The following is a 27,090-nucleotide window of genomic DNA, read 5'->3' on the forward strand; positions in this document are numbered from 1 at the left end:
CGGCACCTCTCCAGCGCCGGCTCCGCGCCGGGCCTCATCCTGCGCTCCGGGTCCCATCTCGCCGCGCGGCCGGGCTTCCCCGGCGGGCGCCCGCGACGCGTAGAAACGATACGCCCAGAGCAGCAGCAGCAGCAGCAGCAGCAGCAGCAGCAGCAGCCGTCCGGATGGCTGCCCGTCCTCCCGCCGCTCCGCGCTCGCCGGCCGGCTCATCCCGCTGCGCCGGGAAGCGCGGAGAAGCCGCGGGAGCCGGCGGCGAGGCGCCTCGGAGCCGGTGCCGGGCAGCTGGCGGGCGCAGCGGCCGCTTTGCGTGTTTGAGCAGGGCGGGCCGGGCTCGGGCGGCGAGGTGCAGCGCGGAGCTGGCTTAATCGGGTGGGTAAACAAGAGAGGCTTGGAGAAGAGCGTAACGAAGCAGGAAAAAAAGGGAGCCGAGCCGCCCGCCGGTGCCCGGCCAAATTGCAAAGGGAATCGGGGGCCGGTTCTCGCGGCGGCGACTCGGATCGGCCGCGGGAACGGCGTCACGGCTCCCACCAAGCACGACGAATTCAAAGGGAAAAGGATGCCTTCCCTTTCCTCCACGTGCCGGGAGAGCCGCGAAGCAGCGAGGCCCCGGCAAAGGTAGGATGCACCGGAGCAATCCGGCGGTGCCGGAGCTTCCCCCCGTGCAAGGCATAGGCGTGAGCCTGATCCAGCGCCGCGGCTCTGCAAAGCCCGGCTTGGAGCAGGGAGGCCCGACAACGGGCTTTGCGGTTCTGCGATGCTCCCGCCGGGTCTTTGTGCAAGACTTGGCTTTTTTGGGGATTTTTGTCCTTGCGTCGGCGCGCACCCGGCCCCTCTCCCCAGCGGCTCTGGCCTCCTTTTTTGCCTTCCAAATGCAGCAGCCGCCCGCCGCGCGCGTAGGAAAATGCTGGTTTTGCATGGGGGACGCTGCGGGAGGGCGCGGGGACGGCCGCGCCGCTGCGGACGGCTTTGCCGGGGATGCTTGTTATGGGGGAGAAGGGCTAAACTGCAATATTTATGGATTTATGTTGGAAACGAGCTTGGAGGGGGGGGGAATCGCGGCGTGAGAAAGAGCGAAAAGCAGCTGGGAGCTGAAAATCCGGGGGGGAAAAAAGAAAAAAGTAAGAATTGCATTTGCTGTTTGCAGGACCTGCAAGCCCGGCCGGAGGGAGAGCTGCCGCCGGCATCGAGACGGCGTTTCGGCAGAGCGCGAATCCCCGTTTGCTCAGCGAGCGGGCGTCCCGGCCGCGAACGCACACGATCCCCCGGGCCGTGGACCGCCGGCGTCCCCGCTTCGTTGGTGCCATTTCATCTCGCCGTCTGAGCATCGCGGCAGCGGGGCGAGGTAGGTACCGAAGCCGCTTAATAGCAATTAATCGTAACGGCGATAGCAGCAATAACGCTTAGTGCCGGTCCAGGGCTTTGCAAAGAGGGAGCGCTAGCTAATCCGCGAGGATTAATGCTCCCCCCGTGCAAAAAGCCGGCGTGGGGTGGGTGCACCGGGGAGCCCGTCCCGGGCGGCGTGCGGCCCTGCTGCCCGGCACCCGCTCCCTAAAATGCTGCAAAATCCTGGCTGCCAGCGTGCTCGGAGCCGGCGACCCAGCACGGGATGCCAGGCAGCCGGCAGCGGGAACGGCTCCAAGCAGGATCCGGCCTGATTGCTGCCCGTTTATTATCCGTTTCCGGGGAAACGAGCGTGCCAAGAGCCCCGTGGCACGGCCTCGTCGCCGCCGGGTTAAAGATCGCCGGCGCCAGCGGCTCCGCCGGCTGCCGCGTCCTCTGCACCTCGCCGGTCCCCGGGGTTTTGCCCCCAACGTCCCCCACGCCGACTCGTGTTGCAAGCTGCTTTGGGGGTGCAATGATCCCCCGGGGCAATATATTAAGCGCAGTCTGCTCCGGGAAGGGAGGGGGATTTCTTTTTCCTTTTAATTAAGTTGGCCGAGGAAGCCAAGACACAGACAGAAAGAGCCCGAGACTGTAAATATTATAGAAAAAAAAAAAAGAGAGAGAACCGACTGACGGAGGCGTGAATGCCGGGCGGAGCCGTACGAGGAAGAGGAGGAGGCCGAGGCGGGCGAAGCTTCACGTCAGCTCCAGGATCACTGTCAGGGTGAGCACCCAAGCGAGCCGGAGGCCGCGGCCGGGGACCGAACCTGGGCGGGAGGAGAGCAGGGTGTTGGCGGAGCGGTTCCCACCGTCGGGAACGCCGCTGCTCCGTCCGGAGACGCCGGGGTTTGCGCTCACCGTTGGAGTCCTCTGTTCCTCTGGGAATGTTGGGGTTTTCTAACGGGAGACAAAAAGCAAAATAGGGAGGTTTAGGGGGGGCCCAGCTGGGATGCTCCTAGGTGCATCGCGGTCTCCTGGCGCGGGTCGGGCTCTGCCCGGAGGAGGGGACGCCGGGGCCCTACCGAAGACGATGAGCCGCGTGTGGGTGTCCGTGGAGCCCAGCGGGTTCTGCGCCGTGCAGCGGTACATGGAGCCGTTGAGCTCGGCCGGCACCCGCTCCAGCACCAGCTCCTTGCCGTCGTGCTCGGCGCTGCCGTCCAGGAGCCTGCTGCCCACCCGGGTCCAGGTGAAGAGCGGCTCGGGGAAGACTTCGTTCTGCGGCCCGAGAGAGGCGGGCGGTGAGACGGGCGCCCGTGGCCCCAACCCCGCGCCGGCCCGCGGGGACGGCTCACCTGGAAGCCCTGCACCAGGATGCGCACGGTGTCTCCCACGCGGGCTCTCGTCGGGGTCATGGTGATCTTCGGGCCCTTGGGAGCGACTGCAAGGAAAGGGAAGGGTCGTTAGCGCGGCTCTCCACGGACATCCTTGACCCGGCGAGAGCCTCGGCGCGGCAGGCTGACGTCTAGGAGATCGACGGACAGACTGACGGCTGCGATGGACAAGTCCCTGCAGTGTGACGCACGCGAAGGTGGGTGCTCGTAGCCTTGATAGGCAACCGCGGGGTGATACCTAGGTGGGCAAGGCCGTGTTTCCTCGCTCAAAAACCCCGGTTGAGGGGGGCTCCTTGCCCATCGCAACACGGCAGCATTGCCGTGACCAACTATTTCATCCTTTGCAGCTTCAGGTGCCGCCTCTTCTGCCCGGTCCGCACCGGAGGTCGTCCCCAGCACGTCACGAACGGCTCAGCGCCAGGAAAAACACCCATCGGTGGACGCTGGTGGTCGGGAAAGGCGCCCGCTCGCCGGGATGCCGCGCAGGGGCTTCTGCGGTGACGGGCTGCAGAAGGTGGACCCATGCTCTGGTCTGTATCTAAATATACATCTCTTTTCTTATGGAAGCAACTGGTTTGTGTTGGTTTCAATGCGTGTGCGCCGGCCTTTCCGGGGAGGGGCAGAGCTGCGTGCGTCCCGAAGGGGACGGGGACCCGCCGCGGTGGTGCCCAAATTGTGCGTGTGGATGGTGCAGGGGTTGGGGAGGAGCTCCTGGAAAAATGCATAGGCTGGAGGCATCTTAGGAGATGAGGAGGGCTGTGTCCATGGACAGATTTAGGGGGGACAATATGGGGTAAGCTTTGCTGTTATAGGGTTTTGGAGCTGCTGGGGGCAAGGAGGGGTTGCCAGACATCTTGGCACTGGGCAAGATGTTGTGCTGAATGGCGGGCGCCCAACGCAGGACTTAGTTAATTTGGGGTAGTTGTGTGTTGGGAGAGGTCCTTAAGGCTGGTAGGTGGAGGTGAGGGCTCACTATCAACAGCCTTCCTCATCGAGGTCTTGGGCTGTGGGACCTCCTGGCCAAGGGAGGTGGTTACTCGAGCTCCCGGCTCAAGGGTTGTGTGAGGCTCTGCACTGCAGAAAGTGCCAAAACGCAGGACTTAGTTTACTTTTCAGAAAGTTTTGGGGGTGGGTAGATAGTGGTGTGAGGGCTCTCTGTTGGCAACCTTCCCACCAGCATGGTGGGCAGTTAAGGGGGTTGATGAGCTGCTGGCCCAGGGGTGTATGGGGCTGTGTGGAAAGGTGCTAAAACACAGGACTTAGTTTATTTTTAGGCTTGTTTTGTGGTGGGAGAGGGCTCCCTGTTAGCAAGCCACCCCTGAGACTCAGTGAAGCAGTTGCTTAAGGGGCTGATGAGCTGGGAAGGTGCTAAAATGCAGGACTTAACCAAAAAATAACCTAGGTGTGTGCTGGGGAACCTGGATTAGCAACCTGCCTCCCTCCCACCCAACCCAGTGAGGTGGTTCATGAGCTGGGGGTCAAAACGCAGGACTTAGTTTATTTTTCAGCTCGGTGTGTGTTGGGAGAGGTCCTTGAGGCTGGGGTGGAAGGGTCCTCCCTCCGGTTCCTCAGGACTCGAGGAGCCTCCAGCATGCAGGGCAGCCCAAGGAGAGGAGCTGGTGAGCACATTGAAGGCCAACAAGGTGGAGACCTCCTGGTGAAGATGATGCATGCCCTGGAGCAAAGCCCAGGCACCATCTTCTCCTCCACCGGGCTCCAGGGGAGGACGAAGGCTGGAGCAGCCTAGCCAAGGCACCATCTTCTCCTCCACCGGGCTCCAGGGGAGGACGAAGGCTGGAGCAGCCTAGCCAAGGCACCATCTTCTCCTCCACCGGGCTCCAGGGGAGGACGAAGGCTGGAGCAGCCTAGCCAAGACACCATCTTCTCCCCCGATGGGCTCCAGGGGAGGACGAAGGCTGGAGCAGCCTAGCCAAGGCACCATCTTCTCCTCCACCGGGCTCCAGGGGAGGACGAAGGCTGGAGCAGCCTAGCCAAGGCACCATCTTCTCCTCCACCGGGCTCCAGGGGAGGACGAAGGCTGGAGCAGCCTAGCCAAGGCACCATCTTCTCCCCCGATGGGCTCCAGGGGAGGACGAAGGCTGGAGCAGCCTAGCCAAGGCACCATCTTCTCCTCCACCGGGCTCCAGGGGAGGACGAAGGCTGGAGCAGCCTAGCCAAGGCACCATCTTCTCCTCCACCGGGCTCCAGGGGAGGACGAAGGCTGGAGCAGCCTTACCTGGAGGCTGTTGCAGCAGAGTTGCCCAGCCTGGGGTGGAGGTCGGTGGGCAGCGTGAGGGGCCCCTGGCCCCGCTCTCTGCCCATGCGAACTGCCTTGCTAACTGCCCTGTTCGCTGGCCCCCATGGTCGCTGCGCTCCTGGGGTCGCTTGGGGAGCTTCTGCTCTTCTAGGCCCTGGGCATGCTGGGAGCCAACGGGGCTGGCCCGGCCTCGCTCCCACACGCCCTATCACGGCCAAGGCCTCGTCAGCCCCACGGGCTGCCCCTGTGCGGGGGCCGGCCTGGCCCCCTGCCAGCACCCCAGGTGGGATGGGTTGGGTGGTGATGACCAGCAAGCCTATCATCATGGGCATCTCCGGCCTCCTGGCCTCCAAGGGAGGCTCCTGGCATGGCCTCATTCTCCTGGGACCAGGTGCAGATGCTTGGAGGTGACATCTCCATGGGGGTGAAGGTCCCCCCCCCAGGCTATGAGCCTGTCCAGGAGATGGAGACCAAGACCACCACCCAGACCCAGACCCAGACCCAGACCCAGACCCAGACCCAGACCCAGACCGCCACCACAGTTAGTTGTACCCCAAAGGAGATAACACTAACAAGGGGTCACCACCTCCCCTGCAGAAAACCAAGGCAAAGACCCACCAAACACCTACACCAGGACACCAAACACTTTGCCCTGACTTTGGGGTCCCAGCTCCCTGCTTGGCTGGAGCTGGAGCTGGAGCTGGAGCTGGACTTGGACTTGGACCTGGACCTGGACCTGGACCTGGACCTGGACCTAGACCTAGACCTAGATCTGGACCTGGACCTGGACCTGGACCTGGACCTAGGCCCAGGCCCAGGCCCAGGCCCAGGCCCAGGCCCAGGCCCAGTCACAATCACCCCCAGGCTCCCACCCATGGGTTCCCCCCCCCCCCAACACCCCTGCCTTGCTGACACCCTGCTTTCCCCCTCCAGCACCCCAAAACTGCCCACCTAACCCCCCGGGAGCCCTTGGAGCGCTGCCCCCCTTACTGCACCCAACCACAGCCCCTCCGTTGCCTGATGGATCCCCAAAACATGCACGACTCTCCCGAGGGCACCTCGACCTCCGGCGAGCCCCCGCGCTGGCCGCGTCCTGCCCCACGGTGCCCTCCAGGCTTACCGAGGGTCACCTCCGCCTGCATGGGCATGGAGAGCGCCGGGTGCTTCACCTCGCAGCTGAAGAGCGCCTCGTTGTCGATCTGGGGGTTCAGGGTCCACGTCAGCGTGGCCCGCGCCTCCACCGTGCCGTCGCTGACGGGCGCCTGCGCGTGCCGCACGTAGTAGATGGGCTCGGCCACGTGCACCCAGCGCGGGAACTCGCGGCTCACCACCGTCTCGGGGATGGTCTCGGTGGCGGGGCCCCGCTCGGCCGCCAGCCCCCGGGGTGGCTCCGGCGTGCCGGGCGGCCGCTCGCCCCGCGCCTCCGCCTCGGCCGCCCACAGCGGCTTCGGCACCTTGGTGTCGTCCAGGTCGCGGTGCAGCAGGTTGCGGGGCGCCCGGCCCTCCGGCGAGGCCTCGCCGCCGCTGCCGCCTCCGCCCGGCGGCTCCGGCAGCGGCGTCGCCTCGATGGGCTCCCCGTCGCGCTTGAAGTACACCTGCGCGGGGCGGGGGGAAGGGGCGATGAGCCCGGCGGGGACCCCGCGGCGCCCGGGCTCCCCACGGCCGCCACAGCCCCCCGGGAAGGGCTGCTGTGCCGCTTGCGCCGACCCAACGCTTGCACTGCCGCGGTGCACTGCTTGCGCCGACCCGACCCGACCCACCACGTCACACCACGCTGCACCGCTTGTACCTACGCAGCACACCGTTTTGCACCGACCGCCGCGCCGCTTGCACCGGTCTAACCCAACCCACCACTTGCACCGATCCGATCCAACCTGATCCGATCCGATCCGATCCAATCCAGTCCAACCCACCACTTGCACCGATCTGATCCGATCCGATTTGATTCGATTCGATCCGATCCAACCCAACGCTTGCACTGATCCGACCCGATCCAACCCAACCCAACCCAACCCAACCCGATCCGATCCAATCCAATCCAATCCAACCCAACCCAACCCACCACTTGCACCGACCTGATCCGATCCAACCCAACCCACCACTTACACCAATCTGATCCGACCCGATCCGATCCAACCCAAGCCAATCCGATCTGATCCAATCCAACCCACCACTTGCACCGATCTGATCCAACCCAACCCAATCCAACCCACCGCTTGCACCAATCTGATCCAATCCAACCCAATCCGATCTGATCCGATCCAATCCAACCCACCACTTGCACCGATCCGATCCAGCCCAACCCAACCCACCACTTGCATCGATCCGATCTGCTCCAATCCAACCCAACCCACCACTTGCACCAATCCGATCCGATCCGATTCAATCCAACCCAACCCACGACTTGCACCAATCTGATCCAATCCAACCCAATTCGATCTGATCCAATCCAATCCAACCCACCACTTGCACCGATCTGATCCAATCCAATCCAACCCAACCCACCGCTTGCACTGATCCGATCCGATCCGATCCAACCCAACCTGATCCGATCCGATCAACCCAGCCCAACCGACTGCTTGCACTGACCCGACCCACCGTACTTGCACCAATGCAGCACACCGTTTTGCATTGACCCTCCGTGCCGCTTGCACCGATACAGTGCACCAATCTGCCACACTGCTCGCACCGACACGCCGCACCGCTTGCACCGACCCAACCCGCTGTGCCGTTTGCACCGACCCACCGTGCCACTGGCACCGACCTGCTGCGCTGCACTGTTGGCACCGACGCAGCGCAGTTTCGCACCGACCTGCTGCAACGCTTGCACCTACCCAACCTACCGCAACGCTTGCACAGACCCAACCTGTGGCTTGCACCGACCCGAAACGCAACGCAACGCAACGCAACGCCACGCAACGCAACGCAACGCAACGCCGCTTGCATGCGGGCTGGGTGTTTTTCCCCTGCCTTGGGTGCTCACCAGCGGGGCGGGCTTGCCTCCGGCCACCACGCACACCAGGGTGAAGTTCTGCGCTTGGTAGCGGCTGAAGGGTGCTGGCGTGTCGGCGGCGACCACCGAGATGGATGTCGGCGGCGCTGCCGGGGAGGAGAACAAGGCCGTGAGCTTGCGACATTGCAAAAATCATTGACCACGGCGCGTTTCCCCATCACCCTGGGAAGATTCGCCGGTGGCTGAACGAGCCAAAGCCCCCCGCCGAACCCCCCGCGGCGAGCCGCGCTCACCCATCACGTTGAGGAGGATGTTACCGGAGGCCAGCACCACTTTGTCCCGCGTGGCTCGGTCGTAGATGCCCACGTGGCACTCGTAGGGGCCGTTGTCCGAGATGCGCACCTCCGGCAGCCTGGGGCAGAGGGCGAGCGCCCGTGATGCCAACGGCACCCCAAAACCACAGCGAAACACCCCCCCATCCCGCGTGGGAGCCTCCAAAAAAAGGGGGTGTCCACTTGGACCCACAGCCCAAATTACACATTACCAAGAGGCACCGGGGCAAAAACCAGAGCTGAAATACATTTAACTAATTATTTTTTTTAAACACTAAAACAACCACTTCTTCCCAGCCTTTTTTTTTTGCTTAAATTAAGCCTCCCCCTGACATTTTCTCAAGCTCCTGTTTTGCTTTTACGACGCTGGCAATAAAGCGAGGGCGCAATTAGGGCTAAAGCTGCCGCTCCCGCCGGTGATTTCTGCCTGGGAAGAAAAGCCAAGGGCAGCTTTCGGGCCTGCCTGTTATTTATTTATTTTCCGGATCCGGTTCTCCGCTGGCGGTGGGATTCGCCGCTGGATTGCTGCCGCGACGCCAACCCCGCGCCCTGCTTCGACCCGCATCTGAGTGGCTTGGAGAGAGCCGCTGCATCGGTGCGATCCCTCAGATCTCTGCTCCTCCCTGCCCATGTGGCTTTTCCCACCGGGAAAGGGAGGGACCAGCCCCGGGATATCTGGCGACGGAGCGATTCCCGTGCCCCGCCGGGCCCTGGGATATATTAATGACCCCCTGCCGCCTCTACGGCAAATATTCCCGCGATCGAAGCGGGCAGAGCCAAGGAAACACAATAACGCCTGATTAGGCTTTTTCCGCAAAAAACAGGGAAACAAGCGCCACGTAATTAATTATCAGCCTCTCTCGGAGTTTTTGTGCGTTTGCCACAAAGGAAATAACGATCGGCAGCGAGTGAGCGAAAGGCTTGGAGGAAAAGGGGGAACGGCCAAGAGGACGGCGGCGGAGGGGGGCAATAACCGCGGGGGGGAAAAGCGTTGAGCAACGTGCGTATATCGATGCCGGCGGACGAGCGCGGCCGCTGCGATTTCTTTCCGCTTACCGCACCGTCGACTGGTAGACCAGCTCCTCCCGCTTGCGGTAGCTCTCCATGTGCGAGGAGTTGGTGGAGAACATGGCATCGAAGGTGAAGATCTTCTGCTTGATGGTGCCGCCGTCCGTCACCTGCCGAGGAAAAACGCCCCGTGAAGCGTCCGAGCAAATATTCAGGCTAAATACGAACGAGCAAAATGCCGCGGAGGCGCCCGGCTTGGCCGCGGCGTCTCAGTGGGCTGCACTGATTTGTGCGGGAGGAATTCGAGTTACCCACGCCGGCACCTAAAAACACCCGTTTATACCAAAAGACAGCCAGGACTCAAGGAAAACCCCCCCGGCGATGGAATATATATAAAAACCACAACGTGATTTATCCGTTTGTAAATGGGCCTGGATGTGGAGAAGAGTGCTAAGGCACCGGGGAGCAGAAAGCCGCGGCGGGCCGGCGCTTACCCGGTACCAGACGATCTCGCGCATCCTGCCATCCGTCTTGAAGTTGCATTTCAGGGTCACGGCGTCGCCCACCACCACGGGCGGCAGCGGCTCGATGCTCACCGTCAGGTAGCCTGCGAGGAGCAGAAGGGCATTGGCTCGTTTTTTGGGGGAAAAACAATAAAAAAAGGCCCAAATGCAAGACGCGCCGGCTGGGAGAAGCCCTGCTGATGCCGTTTGCCATCACCAGCCATCAAAGCGCAAGGAACCACCGTTTTGCCGCAAAAAGCCCTTCCTGCCGCTTTACAGCTCCGCTTTGGCCGAAAATCTGCTATTTTGGACAACTCCCTGCAGTATCTGTGACCACGTTGATGCTGCTTCTCTTAAGACAGGACTAGCGAAATAGCCGGCGATATTTAAGGTTAGGGGCCGGCACGCCGTGGGAAATAAATCTCTGCGGGGCACTAAAAGTTCCCACGCTCTTGCCCCGAGCGGCAGCACCTCTCCTTTCCCGTCTCCCCTTCTTTTCCGTCGTGGCCGGCATCGCCTGGGAGCCGGGATTTGCCCTCGGCTTTATCCCTCGGCTTTATCCCAAGGGCAGCCCAGCCCCTATCGCAAACCCTCTGGGCCAGCGAGGCCAGAAACCGGGCAGCGGGTCCCCTCGTTAATACTTCGTTAGCCAAGCTAATGCCACAGAGAGAAATCGCCCCCCTCAAATTACACTGGCTGTTTTCCTCCTTTCCCTTTCCCCGGAAAACTCTTTCCGATCGATTTGCTGCGGACCCGTCGCGCAGCCGGGGTCAGGAGGCCCCGCGATTTCATTTCATTTTTGTTTTCCTGCCTCTCCTCGAGCTGCTGCCGGATTGACAGCCCCGGAGACCCGAGATGTTATTTAACGAACCAACCGCCCCGGCTGGGGCTTTTCGGGGCCGGTTTGCCGAGGCAGAGAGCCAAGCCGCGGCTCTCCTCCGGGGCTCACGTCGTCTTTTTTTTACGGCTTCTTGCATCCGCCGGTGCCGGCTGGAAAAGTGACATTGAAAAAGCACCGGGAACGTGCCGGGAGAGACGGGAGCTGGCTCAGAAACGGAGCTGTCAAGGGACGCCCAGCGATGGGACCATGAGACGGATGAAAAAGGATGATTTACCCTCCCGGGCCTCAGTTTCCCCATCAGAGAAATGGGCAGAAGCAGCAGCGCGGTGCTCGCGGGGTAAATCTGGGTAAAACAGCGAGCTAAAACTTGGTCAACGCACGTTGGGAGCCACCGGACGACATCTCATCTGCTCAGCATCCCTCAGACCCCCTCCCGGGTCTGCTGACCCCCATTCCCACACCCGACGCTGACTGCGACCCCCCAAATCTGCTTGTTTTGGGGATACGCGGATGCCGGGACGGAGGGATGCTCTCCGGGGAGGCCGGCAGAGCTCTGCCCGCGCACGTGCCGGTGCCGTTTAGCAAAGCTTCGCCGCGCCGCGAGGCGACATCTGCACTTTCTGCCGCCGCAAGAGCTGCTAAAGAGCCGCTTTAATTAAAAAAAACCCCCAACTTCATCTTCAAACGCGATTCAGGGCGTTAGGCACTTTCCGCGCTTGCTTTTCGCTCCCAAAGCCGGGCTCTGCCGAGCCCGCGGTCCCTCTCTTTGATTTATTGCAGCCTTTTTTTCCCTTTTCTTATTCTTTGATGGGAAAAGAAACCAGCGGTAGCAGGTATTATGGGATTTTCAGATCATTTTCGACCATTTTAGGCAGGGATAACCACGGGATTCAGGAGGCGCCCGGCCACCCGCCTTCATCTTCCGCGTGGCGGCATCTCCCGCGGCTCAAAGCCCGGAGCCGGCTCCTCGCCGCTGCTCTTTACAAATACGGCCCGTTCCGCCGCGAAAGATGTCGCGTGTGAAGTGCAACCCGCTGATGAGATTACGGCTACGGAAATACGGCCCGCTGATTAGATCGGAGGCCCTGGAAATACGGCCCGCTGATGAGATTGCGTCCCGGGGGGATACGGCTGCTTTTGATAGCGAGCGGTGGGAATTCTTGCTATGTCTATTAAAAAAAAAAAAGGGGGGGAGGGAGAGATAAATGAAATGTCCTTTTAGATCAGGAGTGACACGTTAATAAAAGCGGCACGTTGCAACACGCTCGGCGCTTTCAATTACCGAGTGGCTGCGAGGGAGGAGGCAGGTTGCGTGCAAAGCGGCCGGCTCCAACAGGGAAGCGGGGCGGCCGCGGGAAAAAGCCCCCTGCCATGGGAAAATACCCCCTGCCATGGGAAAATACCCCCTGCCGCGGGAAAATGCCCTCCTGCTGCGGGAAAAATGTCCTCCTGCTGCAGGAAAATGCTCCCTGCTATGGGAAAATACCCCCTGCCGCGGGAAAATGCCTTCCTGCCGCTGAAAAACGCCCCTTGCCGTAGAAAAATACCCCCTGCCATGGGAAAATACCGTCCTGCCATGGGAAAATGTCCTCCTGCCACAGGAAAATACTCCCTGCTGCGGGAAAATGCCCCCTGCCATGGGAAAATGCCCTCCTGCTGCGGGAAAATACCCCCTGCCATGGGAAAATACCCTTCTGCCGTGGGAAAATGACCTCCTGCTGCAGGAAAATGCCCCTTGCCATAGAAAAATACCCCCTGCCACGGGAAAATGCCCCCCTGCCACGGGAAAATACTCCCTGCCACGGGAAAATACCCTCCCACTGTGGGAAAATACCCCCTGCCACGGGAAAATACCCTCCTGCTGTGGGAAATGCCCTCCCACTGTGGGAAAATACCCTCCTGCCACGGGAAAATACCCCCTGCTGCGGGAAAATGCCCTCCTGCTGCAGGAAAATACCCTCCTGCTGCGGGAAAATGCCCCCTGCCATGGGAAAATACCCTTCTGCCATGGGAAAATACCCCCTGCCATGGGAAAATACCCTCCTGCTGCGGGAAAATACCCTTCTGCCACGGGAAAATACCCCCTGCTGCGGGAAAATGCCCTCCTGCAGCGGGAAAATGCCCCCTGCCATAGAAAAATACTCCCTGCCATGGGAAAATACCCTCCCGCTGTGGGAAAATACCCTTCTGCCACGGGAAAATGCCCTCCCACTGTGGGAAAATACCCTTCTGCCACGGGAAAATACCCCCTGACATGGGAAAATACCCTCCCACTGTGGGAAAATACCCTTCTGCCATGGGAAAATACCCCCTGCTGCGGGAAAATGCCCTCCTGCAGCGGGAAAATGCCCCCTGCCATAGAAAAATACTCCCTGCCATGGGAAAATACCCTCCCGCTGTGGGAAAATACCCTTCTGCCACGGGAAAATACCCTCCTGCTGTGGGAAAATACCCTTCTGCCACGGGAAAATACCCCCTGCCATGGGAAAATACCCTCCTGCTGTGGGAAAATACCCTTCTGCCACGGGAAAATACTCCCTGCCATGGGAAATGCCCTCCCACTGTGGGAAAATACCCTCCTGCCACGGGAAAATACCCCCTGCCACGGGAAAATACCCTCCCACTGTGGGAAAATACCCTTCTGCCATGGGAAAATACTCCCTGCAGCGGGAAAATACCCTCCCGCAGCGGGAAAATGCCCTCCCGCAGCGGGAAAATACCCCCTGCCATAGAAAAATACTCCCTGCCACGGGAAAATACCCTCCCACTGTGGGAAAATACCCTTCTGCCACGGGAAAATACCCCCTGCCACGGGAAAATACCCTCCTGCTGCAGGAAAACACCCTCCTGCCTCCTCCCGCGCTCGATCCGGGGCTCCGCACCCGACCGTGCCGAGGGAAACCGCCAGCTTGCCGAGCTTTACCCGAGCCTGACCTAACTCCTCAGCTGAAAAATAACCCCGCGAGGGGGTCGTTATTTATTTACTTATTGCTTTTTATTATTTGGCCCCAGCGTTCCCCGGCACCCACGGAGAGAAGGAGACGCCGGCAGCCGGGCCGACGGCCTCCGGCTCCTTTCGGGCTCCTCGGAGCGACCCCCCGGCTGCCACATTTCTTATTTGTTAAGCCGTACCTAAAGGAAATAGGAACATTTTAATCAGCGCCTGATTAGGGGGGCTCATGCATAATTCACACCGATTCCTCCGCCGCCTTTTTCCGAGGGTCTTGCGAGAGCAAGAAGCGGGGGGAAAGGCCCGAGGAGCACCCAGGGGTGGGGGAAAGGGGGGAAACTCATCCCCTAAAAGCGAGGAGCTGCCCGCCGCTTTCTAACATCTTGTTCATCAAAGATTAAGCGCCGGCGGGCGCTGCCTTTCCCGCGAGCGCAGCAAAACGCCGGCTCTCCCGCAGACACGCTCGCCTGCTCCGGCAATGCCTTATTTATGATCTTACAGGCGCTTTGCAATTATAATGTGCCGCTGTCGCTCCCTGCTAACCGGGGAGGGCTGCAAAGGGCAAGAAAAGCAGGGAAAAACTCCGCTCTGTCCCGCTCCAGAGAGGCCTGATCTGCTGATTCTGGGGTTTTTCTCCTTGCTACGTTGGCAAGCTTCTGCGCTAACCTCTATTTTTTTGCACGGGGGAATCAGTGTTTTAACCCAGGTTGAACCCCACCAAGCCAAATCGGATGCGACAGATGGAGTCAGCTTCGCGTTTCCGAATGAGCCAGGTCTTTTGCACGGAAAAAATTAAGGAGCCGGGGGGGGAAGCGCGTTCCCCTGCGAAACGAGGGCCGGCGAGGTTCGCACGGGCTCAATTCGCCGCCGATATCATCCCTCCGACACCGGCTGAAACTCCCGCTCCCTCTTTGCACGGCCCCCTCCAAGCAGGTAAACCCAATATATTTACGCTATATTAAAACTCTCGCTATATATAAACTCTCCGCGGGGATGAGGATGGTCCGCCCGGACGGGGAGGAAAGCCGCGCTCCCGCCGCGAGGAAGAGCCCGGCTGGCGAGGAGCAAATTGTATTAATCCTGTGTAAAGAGGACATTAAACAGGCCGACCGCACAATTAAGAGCCGGTAATTAAAATTCATCTTCCTTCACACCGCGCGGCGTAGGAAAGTACAAACATTTAATTACGTACCTCTTACCTCCCCCATTTGCATAAACGGGAAGAAACACTTATCGGTTGCACCTCTAATTACTCCTCGCGTGGGCTGGCTTGGCTCGCAGAGCCCGAGCCGGGCGGTTTGGAGCTGAAATCACCCCGTTCGCCGCAAGGTCCCTTAAATGCTTAGGTTTTCCCAAATTTGGCTGCTTTAGAGGCGATGGCGGAGAAGTTTGCTGCAGGCAGAGCTCTGCGCCAGGCTGACAAACACCTTGCACGGATGCACCTTGCATGGATGCACCTTGCACGGATGCACGTCGCATGGATGCACCTTGCATGGATGCACCTTGCACGGATGCACCTTGCACGGATGCTGCATCCCCACCGGACCCGGAAAGGAGGGACCACAAGCTGGCAAATTGGTTTCGGGGAGAAAAACCCTGTCTCTGAGCCCCCCCGGTTGCACTCGCAGATATGCACCCGCAGAGGAGGACGAGCACGGCGGGGTATTTTGGTACCCAGGTCGGGTCGGATGCTTTTGTGCTGCTTCGGCTTCATTTCAAGGGAAGCAGCAAATACAGCTGCAAATTTTCCATTTGCACATATAAAATACACTTCAATCCACTTTCTGTGACCAAAGAGGGCACAAAAGGTGCTTCACACCGTCCTCTCGTCCTACAACTTAGCGTCTTGCTCGCTCGCTGCGGTTTTAATCGATGCATCGATCGAGCCTTTGGCCTTTTGGCCTCTTTTAAAATTAAGATTTACCGCGGGAAGGAAACGCCAAGAGATTTGGGTTCACGCATCGCACCCCAGCCTGGATATCCCTCGCCTCTGGAGCCCGGCTGCGCCCGGCGCGGGAGGCAACAGCTGGATGCAACAGCTGGATGCGGCCGGCGCCGGGCGGGAGGAGGAAGCAGGCGGATCGCCCCGCCGGGGGTGATAATTCGGAGCGACCCTTTCCTCCCCGCTCCGCGTGCCGGCACTAACCCCCGCTTTGCTCGCTCTCGGCAATGCGGCGCCGCGAATGAGATTAAAACCTATCTCCCGCTTACAGCCCCGAATCGTAACGCTGATTTACCGGTGCTTCGCGGCGGACGCGCGCGGCCGTTGCCTTAATCCCCATCCGTCTCCGCGCCGTCGAGAAATCACCGCTAATTAATACCTTTCTGTCTCCCGGCCGCTTCCAGATACGACCGACTATCAATAGCTGCCTGGCTCCTCGCCACCGAGCCCAAAGACGGATACGGAAAACTCTCCGCTCGCCGCTGATGCTACTTTCTGCAAAATTCCCGTTTTGGGGTCCCAAAACGCCCGGCAAGAGCATCCGAGCCTCAGCGCCGGCGCACGCGGCAGGGGAGGCCGAGGCGCCGCTGTTAATAAAATGTAACGAAGCGTGGGATCGTTAAATATTTCCTTTAACTCAGGGCTCCCGCGAGGGCGGGTCAGCGCGGCTCGGGAAGGCGGGAGGTTTTCCTAGCGACTCGCCGGGGCGGGGGGACCGTTTGCAACCCGCCGCGGCTGTAAACACTCTCCTGCCAGTCCCGGAACTTATATACACCTATATATACACTTATATATATATATACATCTCCTGGGCAGCGTGGCATAAGGGATTAACGTTCCTGCTCTCTCTGTGCCAGACATCGCCCTGCATCTGCTTTCTCCCCACCATTAAACCTGCTCTCTCCTTTCCAGGCGAGATAACGCCGTTTAGATAAAGCCCTTCCGATTTCCAAGGGTTTTGGCTGTTTCCCCGCGGTGATACCTCGTCGTGCTCCATCGACACCTTTTGCAGAAGCTCAATCTGCCAAAGCGGTGGGGAAAGGGGCTTTTGGGGGAGTTGACGCCCCGGGAATGCGATGGACCTTAGCAAGCCGGGCTTGCCTGGTCTTTGCAAAGGGCGGCAGGCGACCGGGGGAACCACTCGCGTTGCAAATTTGCCTGGCTTCCACCTCCACAACCTCATCTTCACGGTACCACCAAAACCAGGAGACTCTTCCAAGCATCCTCCCCGGCTCCCTCCATCTCCCTGCTCGCAGGGCCTGGAGCCACCGTGGCTTCCTAAAGGGAATTATGCCGGATCGTATGATATCAAGAGCCCATCCCAGCCTGGATTTGGGCCGGGAAACTCCCTGCTAAGCGAGGCTTGGCACCAAGCTCTCCGGAGGCGGAAAGCCGGGCTGTAAATCGCAATCGCTTGGCCATCAACGTGCTCCTCCGGACCACATGGAGAAGCCCTTCCCCACCAGACCAGGGCTGTTTTGCGAAAGGGAAGAGGCAGCCAAGGTGCTCCGGATTCGGAAGGAAAAGGAATAGGGCAGCGCGGGTTTAGCAGCGCGATGCCCTCAGGGGTTAAGGGAAGATCGATCGGCGCTTGGTAGGCGGCCAGGCCGTGGCCGGAGCACCTGGCAGACGGGGAGGTTGCTCGCGATCTGTGTTCCTCCTGCCAATTACAAGCTGCTAACCTCTGAGTAAGCACTTGTTAATTATTTATATTAAGTGCCCGTCTCTCATAGAGGCGGCTCGACCGCGTTCGCTCGTGAGGAGGAGGAGGAGGAGGCGGTGGCTGCTTTCGGAGAAGGACCTGCCACACCGTGTGAGTGGCATGGGCCAGAGCAGCTGGTGGTGCCCCTGGAGACCTCAATATCAAGGTCACCCCGTGCCTGTAGCCCATGGACACCTGACAGCAGGTTCTCCCTGATGGCTTCCCACCGGGAAGCTGGTTTCCTCCCGCTCCGGCTGTTATCCCCCTCCTCAGGGCCATCAGCTCCCCTCCAAGATGGTCCTTGGCTCCCTCTGGCCCTCCTGCAACCGAGGCAATTACCAGCCTAAATTGCGCCTTTCATCCTCATCCTCCTCTTCTCAACCGATGCCAGCACGAAAGGCAAGCACACTATCTGCGGCCATCTCCAGGGACGGTCCTGCACCCGAACGGCTTCTGGAGACACCCAGAGTCTCTCCCAACAAGAGCTGGATCTCAGCCATCACATCCCCACGTTGGCTGGTGTCATCAAATCAACGGTGACCCCATGAAATGCCATCCTGGGGCGAGCTGGGCTGGAGAAAGCATGCCCAAGCACGGTGGTCCTCAAGAGGAGCAGACCCTACTGCAGGCCCCCCTCATCCCAGATGCCACCCATCACCGTGCTCTTATCAGGAAAGACCAGCGCCTCTCCCACCCATCCCCACGCTCTGGATCAAGGCCTAAAACTGCTCAAATCGCTTTCCAAGTAAATACCGATAAATGAACAGGCAGGGCAGGCGCGTTCCCCACAGCTTCTCCAGGCAACCAGTGGTGCCTCCAGGTCCCAGCTCCCCAGGCCTGGGCAGATAGGATTTATCTGCAAGCGAGGGGAGGCGGAGCGGGGATGAAATACCCGCCGCTAATCCCCTTCCCCCTCCCCGCCGAAGTATATTGTTGAACGCATTATATAAACTGTAGATTGTACAGAGGTTGGGTTAGAACAGAAACTAAATCCTTGTCTCCCCGGTGCGTTTTCAAACACTGGCGGTCCTCGGAGACGCCTTCTCTTTCAGCCGAGGAGGTTTTCTGTTGCAGATGGAGATTTGCTCGTCTGAATAGGCAAAATGTGTGGTCTGCAAGCCCGGGCTGGCTCGGCAATGCCACGCGCTGGTGGTCTCTGCCGGCACGGCCCCTTCCCTCGGGGCAGTGATGGGAGAGACCTTGCCCGTGCCCAGGGGCTCGGGAGGGTCCCACCAACCTGGACGCAACGTCTAGCTGTGCAAAACCCCTCCTGTGAGATGCTGGACAAGCTCTGTGGGTGCTGACCCCAAAACTGTCGTCTTTCCTTGCTTTTTTATGCCAGGGAGGGGTTCAAGTCTTGAGCCGGCCAGCAGCCAGCAGAGGGGCTGTCTCCTCCACCAGCACCAGCTGGAGGTAACTCAACATCGGCCACCGCCGTAGCCCCTTGCGCCCTCGCGCCCGGCTCCGGTCCTTGGTGCCGTTGTGTCCCAATGGGATGAGGAGATGACGTCTCCCAATGGGAGATGAACTTTTTTTACGGCAGGTTGCTCAGACCTCCTCGGGGTCAGAGGCTACGGCCCTACAAAGCTGTAGGAGAAGCAAAAACCCAACGTAGAGCCTCCAACTTGCACCTCTGGTCTCGGGGGACCTCCAGATGCTCCTTCATAAGATGCCGCGCTTGACCCCACTGGTCCTTTCTGGCGTTCCTGGGTAAGAAATCTTCCCGATCTTGCAGCTCTTCCCAAAAATTAGCAGCTCGTCAAACAGGGAGACGCAACGGGAACCCGACGCCGATGGGTGTCTCATCGCGACCGTTGCCTGTACAAAACGAGCGCTCGTGCCGCCAGCCCCGTCCCAAAGCCCGGCACTGAAAACAAGCCCTTGATTGACGGTTTATTTTAGGAAGGAGACTAAGGAGGCGGCGGTGGGGGGGGGGAAAGCGGGAAGGAGACACTGTGAGCTCCAGTCATTAGTTAAAAACGGCCCCGTCAGTGCTCCGAGCAAGCGAACAAAAGGGCAAAGAGAGCAGCTTGGCGAGGGAACAAAAGGCGGCCGGCTCAGCTGCGTCCGCCCGGCTCCGCTCCGGCTCTTTGCCGGAGGAGTTGCAGCCCGGGCGAGGCGAAAGGGGCCTGCGGGGTTTCTCCGGCAGCGTCGCGGCTCTGCCCCATCGGCTCCGACCCGGAGGCGGTAAAACCCACTCTTATGCCGACGGCACCGGGAGCTTTTCCATCGGCTTTGCAAAAGGAGCAGGGCCAGAGTGGGTCAAGCATTTTCAGCCGAGAATTTTCAGGAGGAAAACACCATTTCTACCACTATAATAGAAAAATGCAGGCGGGACACAAGAAGCCTTGAAATCTCCCCCAAAAACCTACGGAGAAATCCCAAAGGCTGTTTTTTCCAGCTGCTGCAAGGAGCCTCCCGGGTTGTGAACGTTTCCACTGGTTTCCACCAAAACGCCCCTGACCCCGACGCAGGAGACCGTTTTCTCATCCCTCATCACGCTACGCAGAGAAGCCACCAAAGTCCCGTAAAACGTGTCCCCATTAACCCCTTCACCGCCAGCGCAGCTGAGCGCGCCGAGAAACCAACCTGGTGCTGAGTTAGGCTTAAAAATAACAAAAAGAAGTCTTCGGGGAGAAGGTGGCCCAGATAGGGCACTTGGGACCCCAAAAATGCCAGCTCAGGGCCAAGGAGGTTTCTTGCTCACGTCCCCCTCGATCCAAACAGCCTCGCGGGGAAGGGGAGGCTCCTACCAGCAGAGGAATAATTCGCCTTGCGCCTGCGATGCTCCCTAGAAAAGTGATGTACGGATGCGGGAAGCGAATTGCCCGCTCCCTTCACGGCCTGGATGCAACACGAGGGGAAACCTCATCTCGGAGGTGCCACGGGAGCCGTGGAGGAGCAGGAGGACACGAGGTCCGGACCCGAGTGAGGGCACGGCAGGCGACGAGCCGCGGTTTAACGAAGCCCTGAGCACCACCATGCCCCGGAGATGCTCATTAGCTTGGAGAGACATGAGACGAGGCGAAGATGCTCGGCTGCTAGAAAGCTTCGCGCCCCGGCTATGAACCGCTACAAAATGCAGCTGGGAAGAGAAAAACCAACCTAATTGGGAGAAGGGCAATCAGCGCCCTTAGGAGGATTTTAGGAGCATTTTGGGCAAATCCGAGGCCTGGTTTCCCGCAAGCTGTGAAAATCCTGCCAAGGATCAGCAGCCCGGTTTGGCAAACCGGAGCACCCTGCCCTTGGCGCTGGGAAAAACACCTCCGTGTTTCCCGCTGGGCGCTGAGCCGGCAGCCGAGGTTTTTCCGCGGGGATGCGAGGGCCAAGGCTCAGCTTTTCCACGAGACAGCAGAAATCTCCAGCAAGCTCACACAGGGCATTGCACGGCGGATATTACCCCGAGGAGCTTTAAACAAGGAGCTACACCTGGATTTTCCCATTTTTTCCAATCAGTTCGGCATCACGAGGGCGAGCGCGCAAGATAAGGCAGAGCGCTCGGATGGGGGATATATAAATATCACGCAGAGATCAAAACCTGACATATTTCACCCTCCTTTCACGTTTGCAAAACAGAGCTCTGATGTTACACGGCCGTAAAATAAATCGGAAAGTGCCCGGAGAACGTTTTACGGGAACGAATTTCAGACCGCGAGCCAGCTAATAACGCAGGCTTGGCGGTGGGGATGCCTGGACGAGCATCCCTCTCCGGACGAGCATCCCCCCTTGTCCAGGCGGATCTCGGTCCAGGCAGCCAGAGATGCCGCCGGCCGAGGAAAAGCCATCTGCCCTCCGCAGCCGGCTGGGGCTCGGAGCAGCTCCGTGTCGCTCTCCCTCGGCGGCGACGAGCTGGCAGGCTCGGGCGGATTTTGGCACCGCGGACCGGGCTGAATACGACCTTTTCCTCCGGAGAAGCCGTGAGCGTGTCGATCCCTGCTGAATTGAGGTCACCTGTTTTCGGAGCATCCGAGATGGGGGCTGCGGGGGAGCCGGGTCTCATCAGGCTTCGGGGGGGGGGGGGATGCTTTGCTGTTTGCTGGCAGAGAGCTCGGATAGCGCTGGCTTTCGGGATGGTGTTTCCTCACCGATGGCCTGACGGCAAGAGGAGACTTCAAGCCGCTCATCCTGGGAAACCAGGGCGGAAGAGCGACCGCCCAGAAGCGCCCGCGGCGACAAAACCAGGCGGAACGGAGGAAACCGCTTCGCGAACGGTGACGGAGAGCTCGCCCGCGGCGGGGAAAAGCCGGTGAACCTTGAAAACGATCCACCCGTGACCTTAAAAACACGGCGCGACGGAGGGAAAAACCATAACAGCCGCGGCTGAGGTCGGCGCCGGGGCCCGCAGCGTCGGCGGGGTCGGGTTTTGCGTCTCCTAAGACGCAGCCTGGCGAGGCTCGGCTTTGCTGAAAGCGGCGTGCGCCTGCCGCCCTTGCAAAAACCGGCACGCAGAGCCTGCCTAAACCCAGGGCCGGGCCGCCGTCGCGTCCCTGCCACCCTCGTTTTGCCGAGGGAAAGGAGCAAAGAGGAGAAAACCGAGCTGCGATGTGGAATCGGCTCCTTTGTGCGGCTCCGGCCCCGGGAAGCCCGGCGGCCGCAGCTCTGCTTAGTGGCGGGGGGGGGAAAAAAACACGTTGGAAATAGGAAAATCGCGGCTCCCCAGCCCTTTCCAACAACCCCCCCGAGAGCGGCCGGGTTTCGCCGTGTCCCCGCTATCGGGCAGCGCGTGCCGGGGGTCGAGGCGCCCCGCGTCCTGCCTCCAGCGGTGTTTTCCCCGCGCCGGGAAGAGGAAAAAGAGGAGAAAACCTCTCTCTCCAACCCCCGCTCCAGCCTCGGATGCGGAAGACGGATTTGGCGAGGAGCAGATCGGGGATCCCGCGGCCCCCCGCTCCGCCAGGCCGGGCGAGGAGAGCGGAGGCTGCAGCAGGGCACAACCATCCCTCAAAACCAGATAGACAAAAGTTTCCATCCTGATAAATTTTTACCCCCTCGAAGCCCCCTGGCTTGGGGGGGGGGGTTGCGGAGCCCCCTTCCCTTGGGACTCGCTCCCAAAACGGAGCTGCTTCCCAGGGGAAAAGGGATACGGGTCCCCAGGGCGATGCTGGCTCGGGGAGCGGGGCGAGCGGCCCCCTTTCTTTCCACCCTGACCCCCGGGACCCCGTCACCGGCTCCGGAGCAGGCGCTTTATTCCCGGCTCCAAAGCAGGGATCCTGTTAACGGGTCCGGAGCGGGAGCCCTGTTAATGGGTGCAACGCGGATGCCCTGTTAATGGCTCCGGAGCGGTGCCCTATAGCGGGTCTGGGGGGTGCCTGCCCCCCCCCAAGAGCCGGGGGGGATGCAGAGGGCAGCCAAAAGCATGCAGCCCCCCAGACCCCCCCCCTTTTTTTCTCCCCCCAGCTCCCGCAGAAGCCCCGAGTCGCCCTGGGGTCCCCACCGCTAATTTCGGGGCACGGTGAATACGGCCCCCACCCGGGGGGGGGGGTCGGGGGGGGGGGGCGATGCCACTCACCCAGCGCCGCGTCCAGCAGGTCCCAGAGCAGCAGGGCGAGGGGCAGGGGGCTCATCTTGCGCAGGGGGGCCGCGCCGGGGGCAGCCCCATGCGGCTCACAAGCTCCCCGGGCCGCCGCCCGGCATCGCCGCGCCCCCCCCCGGGGCGGGGGGGGGGGGGGAGGTCCGCGGTCCCCGGGGGGCTGGGGATGCTCCGCGGTCCCCGGGGGGCTGCGGGGGGCCGGGGCTGCTCCGCGGTGCCGGGGCTGCTCGGCGCCCCGGGGGGGGGCCCCGCGGTGCCGGGGCTGCTGCTCGGCGGCCCCCCCCGCCCCCGTATTCGAGGTTAATCCCGGCTGCGCGGCCGCGCTGCCGCCCTCCCTAAGCCGCTTTGTGGCAGCGAGGCAGGAGAGCGCGGCGCTGCCGCCCGCCCGCCCCCGGCCCCCCCCCGCCGCGCCGCGCCGGAGCTGTTAACCCTCCGCCCGCCGCAGCCCGGGATGCAGGCAGGGATGCGGGGGCCAGGCAGGGATGCGGGGGCCAGGCAGGGATGCGGGATGCAGGGGGAGATGTATGGTCCAGGCAGGGATGCGGGATGCAGGCAGGGATGCGGGATGCAGGGGGAGACGTGTGGTCCAGGCAGGGATGCGGGATGCAGGCAGGGATGCGGGATGCAGGGGGAGATGTGTGGTCCAGGCAGGGATGCGGGATGCAGGCAGGGATGTGGGAGGCAGGGAGAGATGTATGGTCCAGGCAGGGATGCAGGAGGCAGGCAGGGATGTGGGGTCGAGGCAGGGATGAAGGATGCAGGGGGAGATGTATGGTCCAGGCAGGGTTGTGGGATGCAGGGGGAGATGTATGGTCCAGGCAGGGATGCACAAAGCAGGCAGGGATGTGGGGGCCAGGCAGGGATGTGGGGGCCAGGCAGGGATGCGGGATACAGGGAGAGATGTATGGTCCAGGCAGGGATGCAGGACTGAGGCAGGGATGCGGGGGCCGGGGGGGATGTGAGGTCCAGGGAGAGCTGGGATGCAGGCAGGGACGTGGGGGCCAGGCAGGGATGCGGGATGCAGGGAGAGATGTGCGGTTCAGGCAGGGATGCGGGGGCTGGGGGGGATGCGAGGTCCAGGGAGAGCTGGGATGCAGACAGAGATGCGGGGGCCAGGCAGGGATGCGGGATGCAGGCAGGGATGTCAGGGCCAGGCAGGGATGCGGGATGCAGGGGGAGGGATGCGGTTCAGGCAGGGATGCAGAGTCCAGGAGGGGATGTGGGAGGCAGGGGGGGAACATGAGGTCCGGGGGGAGCTGGGATTGAGGCAGGGATGCGGGATGCAGGGGGAGACGTGTGGTCCAGGCAGGGAGGCAGGAAGGGATGCAGGGTCCAGGCAGGGATGCGGGGGCCACGCGGGGATGCGTGGTCCAGGCAGGGATGTGGGATGCAGGGGGAGATGCATGGTCCAGGGAGGGATGCACAGCACAGGAGGGGATGCAGAAGGCAGGGGGGAAATGTCCCAGTCCAGAGGGAGCTGGGATGCAGGCAGGGATGTGGGGTTCAGGCAGGGGGGTGGGAAGCAGGCAGGAAGGTGCAGTTTAGGAGGGGACATGGGATGCAGGCAGGGATGCACGGTGCAGGAGAAGCTGAGATTAAGGCAGGGACGTGCAGTTTAGGAGGGGACACAGGCCAGGAGGGGATGCAGGACACCAGCGGGGACGTGTGGACCAGGAGGAGCTGGGATTCAGGCAGGGATACATGGCCCGGGAAGGGATGGGGGTCCAAAAGGGATGTGGGATGCGGGAGCAGGTAGCCACAGGGAGCCAGAGAAACACGGCACACAGCTCCTGCAGCAGTGCAAGGGCCCAGTTGGGCTCTAATTTATTATTTCTCCTCCCGGTGCAGCTGCCAGGAGCACGACCGGACCCGGGTGCCCCTCTGCCCCCGAAAAGCCACACGCCGGCCGAGGCAGCTCGGCGGCCAGGCCTCGACTCCCTGCACGGCCCTGCTTTGCGGATCGGCTCGTTTTCTCCCAACTTCCCCCATTTAACGAGTTGTCAGACGTGCGCAACTGTGCACATACATAGGTCTTATTTATTAAGATCACAGGGATTGCCCAGGGCAATAATAATAAAAAAAAGCTGCTGGGCTGCGGCAGAAAAGCGCCGCTTCCCAGCTCCCCTCTCCTGACCTTTTCCAGGAGCCGGCGCTCTAATTAGCGGAGCAATAACGCGGCTCCGTCGTTAGCCGCGGCGAGATTCCCGGCGATGCCACGATGGGCACCTGCGAGCTCCGGCACGAGGCTCCGCAACGGGGATTAATGAGGCCGTGCTCCACTTACAGCAAAGCAAAACATTTTGGGTCAAGTTTGGCTGAAGATCTAGGTCCCCCCTGCCAGCATCCGTTTGCAGCAGCAAAAAAAGCCACTTTCACTGCCGCCGCTTTGCAGAGCTTCCTCCGAGCCCGCCCCAAATTTGCAAAATTGCCAGGAAGCCTCTAGTTCCCGGGTGCTTTTTTTTAGCTTGCGGCCAGGGCCAGGTAACGCTAAGCGTCGGCGACAGGAGCCCGGGCGCCCCGAGAGCCCGAAGGGAATTAAAGCGATTTCCATGATGCTTTTTTAATAGCTTGACAAGCCGAACATGGAGAGGGCCGTGCCGGCCTCCCGTTAGCAGCGGGCTTTGCATCGCTGGGTAATTAATACACCCCAGGACCGCGAAGCCGCTTGGCTTGTTTCTCCAGCTCAGCCTCACCCCGGATGGGAAAAAAAACCCAAATATCCCCAAAAACGCATGTGCTTTTACCCCGTCATCTCTAAGCACCGAAGGTATTTCCAACCCAGCCCTTCGCCTCGGTCGCAAGCTGCAAAGAGTCGCCTGAAGATTTACGCGGCTGCCGTTTCCAGCCGTAATTATTCCTTTAAATCTGTCCCGGCGCCGAACGCTTTTAAGCGGCCCCTATTTCACCGGCCCGACGCGGTCGGGACGTGGAATGTTTGCTTTGCTTGAATTACGGCTCTCCGGCAGCGCTTTGATATATGGTTCACTCCCGGGTGCTGGCAAAGCACTTTTTTTTTGGGCTGTATGCATTTTGCACACGCATTGCGTGCAAAAATAAATAAATAAATAAATAAATAAAATAATAAAATAAAGAGGGCGACGGGGCTGAAAAGTCCCCATCGGATAGGCAAAACGTCCCGCGTGAGTCACCGGCCGTTCCCAACCCACCCGAGCATCTGGGGGAGTGGGAAGACAGATCTGGAGCGCTGCGTGACTGTAAGTCACATCGGGAGATTTTTGTTGCCGGGTTTGAATATCATGCTTAAAAAAAGAGAAAAAAAATTTTAAAAAGAGTCTTTTGAAAGGTTGAACTTGGCCTTTCTCCCTGTGCTCCAATGGAAGGGTTCGGTTTTGCGCTCGGAAAGGACATTTTGTTTCCGAAATCTCTGAATTTTTTTTTTTTTTCCTCCGGGAATTAAAAAAAAAAAAAAAAAAAAAGCGCCGTTTCAGCTGTGTTGGAAACGAAACAGCTCAGCTGCTTGGATTTTTTCCCCCAAACCCTTGCGGTGCCAGAAACCGCGCCGTTTTCCTCCCGCCCGCGGATGCCTTCTGCCCGGCGCGACGCCGAAACCTCGCCCGTCGCTTCGCTGAACGAACCCTCCCAGGAGCCACATAAATACACCCGGGCGCACGCATATATATACGTATATATACGTGTGTTTGTGTGTGTATATATATATTTTTAATGGTTCGGAGAGGAGCGCCAGAGCAGCTGTATAAATAGGTCGCCGCTATGCGCTGGGTGGATATAAATAAGGCTAAAAGCGCCAGGGCGGCTCGCTGCCTTCCTCCGCCCCGCGCTCCTCCTCGCTCGCTCCCCATCCGGCGGTTTCGGGACTTTATCTACCCTCGTCCGTCCGCTGGAGAGGAGAAACATCCTTGGGGGAAAGGGCGAGAGAAAAGTCCCGTTTGCAAATTTGGCTGTGAATTAAAGCCGGCGGCGGTGACCTAACGCTTGGCGGTTTTGCCCCTGCAGCCGTAAAGCGCCGGCCCCGGTGCGATTTTTGCATGGGATTGAGAGGCCTGATCCCGGCTCTGCACCCGGCAAAAATCTGGAAAAAATAAACCCCTAAATCGTCCAAAAACGCTCAAGTGAGAGCGCCGTGAAAATTAATGCCAGGCCCCGGCGTTGGCATCAGCTGCTCCCGTTTCTTTCTGTAGCACAGTAGCGATTTTTGCTTTACGGAGGAGAATTTGTGGCAGTGGGCGAGCTGCAAAAAATGCTGGAAAAATATATATATGCTGTCGATAAATCCGTAAACGCGTGGGGAGCGGGCAGCACGTGCCGACGCGGAGAGGCGAAATCGCGGCTGCGGGGAAGCTGGTGGCCGAGCGCGCGGGGCGGCTCGTAGGGATGCTCTA

The 27,090-nt window shown here is 60.5% G+C and overlaps 1 protein-coding gene and 2 long non-coding RNA genes across 4 annotated transcripts; 2 read left to right on the forward strand and 1 right to left on the reverse strand.

Annotated features, from left to right (window-relative positions):
* Nucleotides 1-1,900: 1,900 nt before the first annotated feature.
* On the reverse strand, nucleotides 1,901-23,063 carry IGSF21 (immunoglobin superfamily member 21). 2 transcript variants are annotated; one of them, XM_064497120.1, is made up of 10 exons: nucleotides 22,709-22,863; nucleotides 9,759-9,871; nucleotides 9,313-9,434; nucleotides 8,218-8,336; nucleotides 7,955-8,070; nucleotides 6,092-6,566; nucleotides 2,676-2,761; nucleotides 2,406-2,598; nucleotides 2,242-2,280; nucleotides 1,901-2,150 (listed from the first exon to the last, which is right to left on the reverse strand). In XM_064497120.1, exons 1-10 carry the CDS (start codon nucleotides 22,761-22,763, stop codon nucleotides 2,080-2,082), a joined length of 1,389 nt encoding a protein of 462 aa, XP_064353190.1. In that variant the 5' UTR covers nucleotides 22,764-22,863; the 3' UTR covers nucleotides 1,901-2,079. The 2 variants fall into 2 exon arrangements, with proteins under 2 accessions (XP_064353190.1, XP_064353191.1); XM_064497121.1 differs by lacking the exons at nucleotides 1,901-2,150; nucleotides 2,242-2,280; nucleotides 2,406-2,598; nucleotides 2,676-2,761 and adding an exon at nucleotides 3,266-4,980 and having other exon boundaries at nucleotides 22,709-23,063.
* Nucleotides 2,018-16,114, forward strand: LOC135323573 (uncharacterized). Its single transcript, XR_010385050.1, has 3 exons — nucleotides 2,018-2,107; nucleotides 14,252-14,491; nucleotides 15,905-16,114. It is a non-coding gene; the product is annotated as an uncharacterized LOC135323573 (long non-coding RNA).
* LOC112994186 (uncharacterized) lies at nucleotides 2,758-3,280 on the forward strand. Its single transcript, XR_003261875.2, has 2 exons — nucleotides 2,758-2,911; nucleotides 3,062-3,280. It is a non-coding gene; the product is annotated as an uncharacterized LOC112994186 (long non-coding RNA).
* Nucleotides 23,064-27,090: the final 4,027 nt, after the last annotated feature.

Source organism: Dromaius novaehollandiae, chromosome 24 (genome assembly GCF_036370855.1).
Source record: "Dromaius novaehollandiae isolate bDroNov1 chromosome 24, bDroNov1.hap1, whole genome shotgun sequence".
Classification (NCBI taxonomy): domain Eukaryota; kingdom Metazoa; phylum Chordata; class Aves; order Casuariiformes; family Dromaiidae; genus Dromaius; species Dromaius novaehollandiae.